The 12,511-nt window shown below is 44.6% G+C and overlaps 1 protein-coding gene across 1 annotated transcript in view; it reads left to right on the top strand.

Annotated features, from left to right (window-relative positions):
• The window catches only part of KCND3 (potassium voltage-gated channel subfamily D member 3), a 364,787-nt gene extending 352,544 nt beyond the window's left edge, over positions 1–12,243 (top strand). The window contains exons 6-8 of the mRNA XM_063143105.1: positions 1,292–1,348; positions 5,924–6,171; positions 12,042–12,243. Of these exons, the coding sequence (XP_062999175.1) occupies positions 1,292–1,348; positions 5,924–6,171; positions 12,042–12,243 (507 nt within the window). The remainder of the gene's footprint in view (positions 1–1,291; positions 1,349–5,923; positions 6,172–12,041) is intronic.
• The last annotated feature ends 268 nt before the right edge of the window (positions 12,244–12,511 follow it).

Raw genomic sequence — 12,511 nt, 5'->3', positions numbered from 1 at the left:
CAGTCCTGGCTGACAGACAACCTCCCATTCTGAAGCAGATGCTAACCAGCAACAGGACACAGGACAGAGATACTGACAGAGGGACCAGCCTGTGCAATAGACCTAAGTGCCAACTCTTCCCCCACATCTATTCAGGCAACACTGTCACAGGACCCAACAACTTCAGTCACACCATCAAGGGCTCTTTCACCTGCATCCTTATATAATTTGGGCTACATGCCATCCCTGACTTTGTCTGTTGTTAAGTTCTTAATAAATATATACACATAACACATAATACGTGTCTTATTTTTTCACCAGTTTTTTCAACTGCACATTATCAGATTTCCAACTGCACATTTTTCCCCCAACTGCACATTTTGTGTCCAACTGCACACTAAAAAAAAAACCCTGCAAGGCTGTTAATCAGCTGTTAATCTACTGTATCTATTTTTGGTATCATCTCAGGAATGAGATCCAAGCACTCCACAAAGAGTGTTTCCTTTCCTGCTTTTCTGCTATGTAAACTCTATGGTGTTATAGCAGAATAGCACAAATAAAAAGGATGTTCTTTGACATTTACATTTAAATATGGCACTTTACCTGCTCTAAAAACAAAACTCATCAAAAGTGCTTTTTAGACACAGAAGTGAAATTGAAGAGTCATGTTGATGTCAAAAGAACCCATAAGCAACCATGACTAGGGAATGATGAGCGCATGAGAAATGCCTCATGTAGAAAAGCCGTGTGCTACAGTCATACCGTTTCCTGTCCACTTCTCCTGAAAAACTGCACTGTCTCTCCCTTACCATTCTTTCCCTCCCTAACAGATTTTTTTTGCAGGTAGAAAAAATAGTTACAGCAGTGGGAAAATACAGGCTGATTACAAATGAACACAATGTCATCTGGACACTCCATAAAGCTCCATGAATGAGGCAGAGAGATCACACAATAAAAGCCTCATTTGGAAGCAACCCATATATATATATATATATATATATATATATATATATATATATATATTTCTAACCCAGCTCTATGGTTTAGAACTTGGGAGAACATCAGTTGAATAGCCTATAACATGTTTTCTCCTGGACCACTTGGCTGTCAAAGGCAGCCAACAAAATGTCCGCTATTATTGGGATCATTTTCTTGTTTTAAGAGATGGTACAATGTGAAATATGTTCAAGGAAAGGCTTTGTTGCCCATTCAAACTTGTGTGATGCCAGATGGAATGCTGGGACTGAACTTTGGAATGCTGGAATGGACAATCAATGGTGTTTTTATCTTTTGTTGACATGTTGTCCTGTAGGGATTGTCCTATCTTGTGGATGATCCCCTGTTATCTGTACGAACTTCCACCTTCAAGGTATTTCCTTCTTAATTCAATCCGTTTACTGCAGTCTCTGTGCCATGTCTTGGGTGTTGTTTCCTTCCTTGTTAGTGATCCTGTTCTTAGCAGACTGTGCATGTTGGAGCTCTTTTGCTAACTGGTGTCTTTGATAGACTGTCAGATGAAAAACAGTAACTGCTTTATCTATCTCTCTATCTCTATATTTCTAGCTCAAAAGAATATTAAGTACCTGCATTATTTATCTGTATGTGGCACTTGTGTATATGCTGCTATTTCATCCCTTGTTGCTTCTATCCATGAGTACAAGATACCATCCATTCCACCACCCCACCCCAATGTTCAGTATATAGTTCTGATCTGCCTATAATTCTTGTTCTAGGTTACACAACGTTACAATTCTAGCCTAGATTGCTCTTCATGTGTTATGATTGTGGCATGGGAGCAGCCTACTCTGAGGTAGTTTTCCTCAAAATGGTGCCCTCCTGGTGTTTTGGACTACAGCTTCCATCAACACCAGCTAGCATGGCCAATGGTTAGGCAACATGGGAGTTGTAGTCCAAAATGTCTAAAGGGCACCACACTGGGGCAGGCTGTCCTATGGCTTATAACATTCAAAAGCCCACCATTTTGAGAGTAGGTAGAGCCAATCACAAGAGGCCATCACACCAGATTGTCACCTCTGATCTTGGCCAGCTGTCATTTACATGAGGAAAACCAGCCTGATTGGCCCTGCTGACAGGCCTTTAAACATTATGGCAGCACCATAGGATGAAGTCACAGGTAAGAAGCTCCCACAACATATGAAGGCCACCCGTTACTAAGGATTGGAGGACTAGGCTGAAGCTTTTTCACAAGTTTTCTCTGAACCTGAAAGCATAAAAGTGTGTGTGTGTGTGTGTGTGTGTGCATGCATGCATTTTCCAGTAAAAAATACAGTTCTGTGCTATTCAGCTAGATTAATCGTAAAATATCTATATTGTCCTTTCCCTGACCATGTTATTTTCATTAACGTTTGCCATTTTAAGCACAATCATGCCTTACTAAGCTCCTCTCTCAGCTTCATAATCTTAAATCAGGCAAGTCATATTACATTACATAATCAAGACATTTATAATACAGTAACTGCTTTTTCCAATTAGGTGACAGAACTATGAATTCCCTCACACAATGTACAATGCTGCAGCCTACTCACATTGGAGGCAGCTTTACACATTCAAAAGAGTGGTGCCAGAGGGAGCATGAGTGATTCATGCTTCCTCTTTTTATGCTTCCTGTGGTAATGGGCGAAGTGGAGAGATGCATCCCTGTGGGAAGATACATGAGCTCTACACATGACATGCCTCCGTGACTTACAGATCTCACCATGTGGAAGATACACAAGATTCTCCCTTTGCTTGTTACACAGGATATGCAACAAGAAGAGGCAATAGTCCTCCATGCTTCCTCTGTTCATCATCACTTGTTTGAATATCGAAAGCTGCCCTGAATGAAAAACCATGAGCATGTGTGAGTTGCAGTGTGTGTTTCCTGTGTGTTGTTCCACTGAAATGAGTAAATTTGCTTTTGAAAGTAAGTTTGAGTTTGTATCACATTACGAGATGCTGAGATTGCAACTGTATGGTTCCTGGATAGATGAGATCTGCCCCACTGAGGGCACAGCCCTCTGAATGGGGGAGACCCAACCTTGGATGCCCCATCCCAGGCCCCATGAAAGGCCCTCACTGCTCCAGCGTTGGAGCTCAAACCTCGGTAGAGACAAAAGGGGGTACAGATCGGGATGTGTGTCATGGGCAGATTGGGAGAGCAGATTCAAAGTCCTCCAGGTCTGCAGACACAAGGCAGGAAATGTACGCTAACGCTGGAGCTAGCGTAAGTAATCTGCCACCCATTGATTCCAATGGGTGGAAAATCTTCAAAAGAAAAAAAAACTGGAAAGGGGGAGAAGAAAAACACTGCACTCCCCTCCCTCCCTTCTACCCTGTCAACATGATCCCAGCAGAGCTTTGGATCATGTTCTTCCACCTTTGGATCTTCCTGCCCCCACCAGTGGGATTGCTCTGTCCAGGTATGTCTGTATTAGCACTGCTTGTTGCATTTCTTTCGATTCCATTTTCTGCTAGAGATGAAACCCTGAACGGTAGCTTTTTGTGCAAGCTGCTACAGAAATTGTGCAAGGCGGTGGTGTGGCACAGTCCACATCTGTCACATTTTGCATTCCACTTCCTGAGGCAAAAGTCTCACATTGTCCCCCTTCCTGGTCATGATTCTGTCCATTCTCCTTTATTAATCTTTCTTCTTTCTTTTTTTTAATACTAGTAAATTGGCACTATATACCAGCATTCCTAAGCCAGTTTATAAGTTTTGTCTGCTAATTTCTCTTAGCAAAACCTAAACCTGAGTAATTCCCAATCCTTTCTCAAGACTCACCTTCCCCTGTTTGGGATAAAGTGCATCAAATTTATAGATGTGCATAAAAACAAATCTGTGAAAATTCTGTTTATCACCATTTTAGTCCTACAGTTCTGAGAAGAAAATTCTTATGTATGAGGAGGAATGGACAGAGTTAATTTATCAGATACATAAAAGACAGCAATTGAAAGAATGAAATGTGTCAAGGGGGGGGGGGAGTTGGGAGAAAAAATATTGTTGTTCCACTATTAATCTTCAAACGTTTCCCACATATGCACTTCTACTTCCCTCAGGATTGAAAGAATCAGAAACAAGCCCATCCTACAACTCCAAAAGTAAAGTTAGTAAAGAAAAAATAGCAGGGTATCTTTGATAAAGAAAAAAATAGCTGTATTGGCTGGAAGGAAATTCACCTTATTCCTTTCTTTACACATTCAAGTGATTAATCAGAGGTTAAAGTTAATTTTAAGAAGGTGGGGGAGGTGAATCGCCCTCAGTAAGAGGCTTGTTATTCTGCTCCTCACTGTGAAAGCAAGTGATCAGGTCTGCACAAAATGTTCTCTCTGGTCAGTGAAGTTCAAAGAAACTCAAGTACCTGAGTGGGTGCTCCAAGAAAACCAACAAGGAGCTGTGGTTTAATAACTAGCTTGGTATTCTTATGAAACAGGGGTTGCAAATCCCAGGAAGATAATCCAAAGAATACAATCCTTTACTGGCCCTGCATATCATGCTACAATCACATGTTTCATTTTTTAAAATCAATTACTTTCAGCAACTTGTATCAAGGAAAGAGGTTAGAGAGGATACGTTGCTTTAGTCCCTCACTGAACAAATGTCCTTGACATTCGACAGCCAAGGACAATGAAGGGTACAATCTTATGCATGTTAAAACCAGCTAGCTGGGGTATGCTAAGAGTTGTAGGACTTTGGATAAAAGGATGGTAACATCCTTGTCTAGCATTGTGATAATGGGCATCTATTCTGGCCTCTCTTTGAATTGCTACTGACCATGGTCTTGTTTACATGGCTAATGAGCCAGAGATATGATGACACATTTTTAGATTAGTTTCTCACTGATAAACCAGAAGTTGAAACAAGCTAAGAGGTGCTAGTGAAATCAGATGTGTGACCAAGACCATGTTTGGGTGGGCAAACATGGTTCCTAAAATATGGTCACCCTACCACTGCAGAAAGGGCGCTCTCCCCTGTACTTGCCCACCAGAGTTCCCTCAAAGGTTGTTAAGTGAGAAGGGCCTCTCTGTCTGATCTTAATGTGTGGGCAGGCTGATAATTAGAATAGCACAAGCTCAGGCCTTAGCTAGACCTAAGGATTATCCCAGGCAAATGGAGGGGTTGTCCCTGCCTGCTCCTGGGATCCCCTGTGTGTCATTTGGATGCACAGGGATGATCCTGGGATGATCCCGGGATATAGGCCTGGTCCAGCCATGGCCACAGTTACTGGCATGTCTCCAAGGAAAGGAAATCCTACAACAATGGGGAAACCATCAAAAACATTTCTACTTGAGCCCAAATATAGGTGCAAATAGTTAAAATAGTTAAGAAGGCACTCTCTGCATCTACCCAAGTACTAATGCATAAGGCATGTCATGGCTGAGAATGGCAGCCAAGTGAAAATGCACAGAATGCCACGTGGCAGCCAATTCAGATGTTGCCTGAAGCACTACCAGCCAAATGCACAAGTAGCTTCCACATTCTGCTCTGGTGGTGACACTTCCTCCTGTCTGAGAGAGAACCTAAATAGAGGAAATGCTCATGCTCAGGCTACAGATGTGGAAACAGCTGGAGCAAGTTTCTCTCTGCAAGTGTCCTTTTCAACATTACAGGATGTGTCACCAGCCAACTGCTGTTTACACCAGGGGTGAGCAAAAAAGGTAATTCTCCAGATGTTTTGGACTTTGACTCCCAGAAGCCCCTGCCAGCATGGTCAATGGTCAGGAATGCTGAGAGTTGAAGTCCAAAACAACTGGAGGTCTTCTTTCTGCCCACCCTGTTTTCTAAAGACGAAATAGACATAAGTCATTGTCTAAAAGTTTAGCCAATCAGCGGTAACCATGTGTGGGGGGGAGGCGGTTATGTTGGGTTTTTTGTTTTTTTTAGGATTTTATATTTAAAAAATCATATTGGGGAGTTACTGACATTTATTGATGTTCTCCCTGACAGAACCATGAGTTCATTGACGAGCAGCTATTTGAGCAGAACTGCCTGGAGAGCTCAATGCAGAATTATCCATCCACTCGCAGCCCCTCGCTTTCAAGTCAGCAAGGCGTGACGACCTCCTGCTGTTCCCGTCGCAGTAAAAAGACAACGCACCTCCCAAATTCCAGCGTACCAGCAACCCGGCTGCGGAGCATGCAGGAGCTCAGTACCATACACATCCAGTGCAGCGAGCAGCCCTCACTCACAACTAGGTACAGTGGGGTCCGCGGGCCGGGGGGGGCGCTTCATCTATGAAAGAGGACTTTAGCGCATGCACTACCAGCCCAAGCAGTTCTCAGCATCAGTCCTGCCATGTTGGGTTGAGTTGGGATTCAGGATGGTTTTCCCCTTGAGTCCAGCTTGGTTGAGATTAGAGGGGAAATGAAAAGTTTGCACAAATTGGGAGAAATTTCAAAATGCAAATCCGAAAACCAGAATTTCAAATTCCACTTTTGGGGGGAGGAGGGGGACACTGAAAATTAGTGTCAGTATGTGCCTGTGGCACCTCCACATGAGATGGTCGGTGTCTTTAATCTCAACATCCCTGCATCTGCAGGGGAGCAGATGGCTGATGATGCTGAGATTAAGAATCTACAAATAGCCATCTCCCCTAAGCATTATAAGCATCATACAGTAATCTTTTAAATAGCTATTATATGACACTCTGAATCTGCCCTTCTTTTGTGATGTTTGGCATGGTGGATGGGTCTTAAGGATCACCATTTGCTATCTTCTGATTTTTTTTTCAAAAGCAGATAGAACCCTCTGGGCCCATATTAAGCTTTCCAAGACCAGCTAAAGATGCCAAAATGCACTGCAAAATAAACTTACACATTTGAGTTATGTAAAAATAATAAAAATTGTGTGAATCAGTCCACAGTCAGGGAAGAGAGATAGGAGCACCTGTTTTGCCTGTAGCAGTGGAGGCTGGTGGCTCCGATGTCAGTGGGGTGTTCAATCTGCTCCAGGTGTCACTCAGAGACAGTCAGAGCCAGAGCTGGTTGGCTCTGACTGAAACCTCGAGCAGACTTACCACCCCACTGGCATCGGAGCCACCAGCCTCCACCAGCCTGAAGGAGGTTCCAGATTCAATCCCAGAATCTTCAGGTAGGCCTGGAAAGAGTCCCATTTTGGTTAGTCACAGTGTCCCAAACGTTTTTGTTTTAGCTTGTCCTCATTTTCTAAACTTATTCTTACCACTGGGCCCTCCCCACCCCAGCACTGGTCATCAGTAAATATCTTTTCACATCATTTTGTATGTGTAGCTTGATTCTGTGTGCAAAGACCTGTGAATCAGAGTACCAATCCCACATTTGCATTAAAAACAGAGGAATAGAATTAGACCTCTCCAATCCTCTCCTAAAACCACATACAAGGAAACACCACTGGGACGAAGCAGTAGCACTTCCCAAATCAGATTGAAATGAAAGGGCCATCAGCCATACAAATGCAATGTGAATTATTGTGGATTCACAGCTTGTGGGCATTCAGCCCACCCATGTCTCCGTTGCTGAAGAGGGTTCTACCTGCCTCAGAATGTTCTTGTTTTCTCTCTCTCTCTCTCTCTCTCTCTCTCTCTCTCTCTCTCTCTCTCTCTCCCCCCCCCCCCCTAGGATATAGACCCTTTGGGAGTCCTGCACTCCCACCCAAACAGAGTTTGAGAATCACTGTGGCAGTCATACATACATACAGCTTTATTGCGATCCATAGATCCATGAAAACTGTGGCAGTCGAGGTTCGGATTACATTTGTGAAGCTCAATTAGTAGAATCAAATCAATCGTACTACCCGGTGGCTTCTTATATTTCTCACTAGCAAATGGATCCAGTTTCACAAGGGGTCGGAATAGCCCTTGGTGTGATGCAGCAAAGCCTTCAAGAAGATGCACACAGTTGTCAAAATTGGTCACGCTGCACCTGCCCTGCCTGAGTGAAGCATGCCCACTGACACCCATAGCCCCCAGTGGGAGGAGCCTGTCCAATCCTTTTCCCTGGAAGGTGACTGCCCCACAGCAAGAAAGAGGGGTTAGGTGTATAACTCTGCCCCTCAACCTACTAATCTGCCCTCAGTTCAAATTGTATGGGCTGCAAAGCTATGGGCTGATTAGGGAAATCTGCCCCTAGTAGTGAAATTTTTACTGTAGGCTTCAACCACCTGGACAGTTTTAAACAAATCAAAATTAGTTAGTGCATTATAACCCTGAGGTGCACATCCTTAGGGTCCTCTTAGTATGCATGCCAAGTTTCAGGTATCTGTGTTTCACAGTCTTGGTGCTATGGCACTGACAGACAGACGGATGGGCAGACACGCACCCTCTTTTATTATTATAGACATGCAGGTCTCCTCTGTCAAATGGTGATAAAACTATGGTGCACTGCTAGTATAACCCAGTGATGTGGTCTTGCCTCTTATTCCCAGAGTTGTCACGATCGGCAGCCCCAGTAATGCTGCATGTCTGACTGTGTCTTTATGTTTAATCGAAGTCACAGAATATCATCATCAGCGAAATGATTGAGATTTCAGGAGGGGATCCTCTTTATGAGTCACTCTAAGATTACAGTCAGGACTTCAGATTCAAAGAGTTCTTTGTCTTTGCGAAGGTTGGCCCCCTGTGTTTTATAATGCTGGACTCCAGCAGCTAGGCAGTTGCCTGAAGAGCAACCCTATCATTTCCACTCCATAATTAATCATAGGTGGCAATTGAAGCAGATCTAATAGAAATGTTTCTTGCTGACAAGCCCTCAAGATGTCTGCAGTGAGACATTAGCTGGGAAGTAGCTTAGGCTGATCTGTAGGGATCAACATGTTATAGAAATACTATATATATATATATATATATATATATATATATATATATGGCCAGTGCTAGGACTAGGCAAATCAGCCTTTCACCTAGAGCGCCGACCCTGAGAGGGCGCGCAAAGGCTCCTGCTTGCAGGCGGAGCGAAGGGGAAGCAGGGCGGAGGCTGCCCGCCTGCGGAGGCATCCCCGTCCGCCTGGGCTGCCTCCTTCCCTGGCTTCGTCGCTGCCACTGCCACCCATCGCTAACACCCGAGGCTCCCGCGGGCCCTGCGCTCTGCCCCACACAGGTATGGGAGGCTGCCGCCACGCCCCCTCCCCTCCCCTCTTTCCAGGGGCCGCGGGCTCCAGGGGCGCAACTGCTGGTTGGGACTCCTGCCTGCAGCAGGGGGAGGGGGTTGCGCATGCAGGGCCCAGCAAACCAGCAGCAGAAGCACCAGCACCATCGCAGCAAAGCGGTAAACAACGCGGTCTGTCCTCCTTCTCCAGCTGCTGCATTCATGTGGCTGCCCAGGCCTGCTCTCCTGCCTGGGAGTCCAGAAGCCAAGCCAGCCATTCTCCTCCCCAACTATCCTCAGCCGCATGGTGCACTTGGCTTGAGCTCCCTGGGCCTGTCCAGCAACCCAGGGCTCCTGGCCATCACCATCCTGCCCGGGCCTGCTCCAGCACAGCCCTTGTTCAATGGGGTTACTTGTTTCCATTCCCCCAATGCATGCTTTTCCTGGGAGTAAGCCCCATTGAGGGAGTTGGGGTTACTTCCGAGCAGGCGCGCAAAAGCCAGCTGGGGTCCTGTGCGCACTACAGACCTTGGAAATGCTGCACATGTAGGATCTGGGTCTCTCCTGGGCTACTTATAGAGAGGGCTTCGTGGTTGGGGAAAAGATCGAGGGAAGCTGTGAGGAGGTGAGCGTTGGTGGTAGTTGTGTGAAACAGGCTGAGTGAATCAGTCTTCTTCTGGGGAAGGGGTGAGTGATTCCAGCCCAGAAAGCCAAAATTGAAATTTGTGGCAGTTTCCTTCCCTCATGCAGCCAGTGGTATTATGTCCTTGCTTTGACAAACAAGCAAGGGATAAATTGTATAGTGCCCAAGGCTGTAGTATTCAAATTTAACTTGATTAATCATATTGACTTCAAAATTATATTTTCTGACAATGCAATCCTAAATCTGTTTTGTCAGACGTCAGTCCCATTGAGCTCAATGGGACTTACTCCCTACTAAGTCTATTTAGGAGCACAGCCTTAAGACTTGTTTTAATTGCCCTTATCCACCCCTGCATTACCAAAACTGCTAGATTATATGCAAAATAAAAACATATATGATCTCACTACAGGACAAGGAGGCAGACTGCTAGAAGAACATTGTACTCTGCTCTTTTTCTTAAGAGGGAGTTTAAACTTCACTCTCCTAACAGCAAACCCTTGTGACATAAATTTTTGCTCCACTTTCTTTTCCTATTCTTATGGATAAATTGCTGGAGGAGAAGGCTATCAATGGCTACAACCCTGATGATTACGTGCTACCTCCAGTATCAGAGGCAGTAAGCCTGTGTACACCAGTTGCTGGGGAACATGGGTGGGAGGGTGCTGTTGCACCATGTCCTGCTTTGTTGGTTCCAGATCAACAGCTGGTTGGCCACTGTGTGAACAGAGTACTGGACTAGATGGACCCTCGGTCTGATCCAGCAAGGCTCTTCTCATGTTCTTAGGCTTAATTCTATTTGGGCCATTTCTCCCCACCGTACCCTACATGCATAACATAATAAAAGGAAAACAGAATAGTTCTTGAACAGATGAATTGATCCAAGTTGGCAATTTGGGCAGGGGAGTAGCTCGCCTTGCCTAGAGCACAAAATAGTCTGGCACTGGCTATATAGAATATGGTAGAATATGGTAGAATTAACCATTGGGCTGAGTACTCAACAGATAGACTAAATAAGATTAAATTCCCAGCCGTAGTTTATTAGAGTGGAATAAGAACATAAGAAGAGCCATGCTGGACCAGACCAGGGTCCATCCAGTCCAGCATTCTGTTCACACTGTGGCCAACAGCTACCCACAGGAAACCCACAAGGAAGACATGCGTGCAACAGCACCCTCCAGTCCATGTTCCACAGCACCTGGTGTACATACTCTTACTGCCTCTGATTACTGAAAATAGCATAGAGGGATCAGGACTAGTAGCCATTGATAACCTTCTCCTCAAGGAATTTTGCTAACCCCCCTTTTAAAGCTATCTTGATTGAAGGTCATCACTACACCTTGTGGTAGTGAATTCCATAGTTTAAGTGTGTGCTGTGTGAAGGACTTCCTTTTATCTGTCTGACTGTGCATCCAGATGACACACAGGGGATCCTGGGATCAGGGAAGGATCATCCCTCCCTTGCCCCGGGATACAGCCCTTCCCTTTGGGCCCGCTAGGGTGGGGGGAGCGGGGAAAGTAGTTAAAAATTTTTAAAAAACCAACCTTACCTTTGCACACAAGTGTTCGTGCACTCCGTCCCCTTTAAAAATTAAAAAATGGCGGGCATGATGCCTCTCTTCCTGAGGTCATCATGCTGTACATGTAAACGGGGGCAAGATCTCGCGTTAATCGCAACGTGAGGTCTCCCCTCCTCTCCCCCGGATTTTCAGGTAGGTCTAGCTAAGGCCTGAATCTCCCACCAATCAGCTTCATGGGGTGACCCCAGATTCTAATATTATAAGGGAGAGAACGAACCTGTGTGGCTCACTGCATAGTTTTAGCTTAGTTTTTACATCCTCTAGCAAAGACAGAGACCATATATAATAAGGAGGGATAGGAGGAGAATTTAGTTTCATTTGCATTTTAATGCAAACCTATCTAATTTCAAACTTTCCAACAAATACCCAAACTGAAATTGAGATCCTTCAAAAGTCACTGAATTTTGCAGTTGACTTCTCCAATTAAAAAAAAATGTGCATGTTATCTGAAAAAAAAGTTTTAAAATACATTATATTAGGAAAAATCTTTGCAAAAAGAAAAATGTGTATATTAGGAAAACATGTGCAAAAATGAATGTATTTGTAAAAATGTGCACAAAAGCATGTACAAATTTCATGCAACTTTTTTGGAAAAAAAAATTCATGGGAAAAAAAAGTCTAAGTTTGGGACAAACCAAATGTAACCTTGGAAAATGAGAAACTGAAATTGACAGATTCATCCATTCCTAGTTATATGCAAATCCAAAACTTGGAATGAGTGTCTGCTCTCATCTTGATATCTCCCCATTCAAAAATCCTTTCTTAAAATGTCTTTTGTCTTATAGTCGCTCCAGCCTAAATATGAAATCAGAGGAAGGGCTGAGACCGAACTGCAAAGCCTCCCAAATAACAACAGCAATCATCAGCATCCCAACTCCACCGGCGCTGACTCCAGAAGGTGAAAGCAGGCCTCCTCCTTCCAGCCCCATCCATTCCATGAACATGACCGCTGCTAGCAGCAACATTGTCAAGGTTTCGGCTTTGTAAGGCTGTGTTGGTCAAAGGAGGCAGCTTGGACGGCCAACATTTCTCTCCCTTTCCCCACCTCCATTTTCCTTCTTTGCTGCAAATTGTGCCTAGATGGATGGCTGGATGGACAGCTGGACCAACCCGACCAACATCTATGAAATAACAGTGGGAGCCTAAATGGGGCCGCTTCCTTCAAACTCGCCATTCATGCTGCAGAGTGAGCTCAGAAGAAACGGGAAGCCAGAGGTGTGGAGGGATGGTGGAAGGATTTTTCTTTGTTCATAAA

Source organism: Elgaria multicarinata, chromosome 1, assembly GCF_023053635.1.
Source record: "Elgaria multicarinata webbii isolate HBS135686 ecotype San Diego chromosome 1, rElgMul1.1.pri, whole genome shotgun sequence".
Taxonomy (NCBI): domain Eukaryota; kingdom Metazoa; phylum Chordata; class Lepidosauria; order Squamata; family Anguidae; genus Elgaria; species Elgaria multicarinata.
The sequence above is the reverse complement of the archived record's forward strand: the minus strand, read 5'-3'. Positions and strand labels throughout refer to the sequence as shown.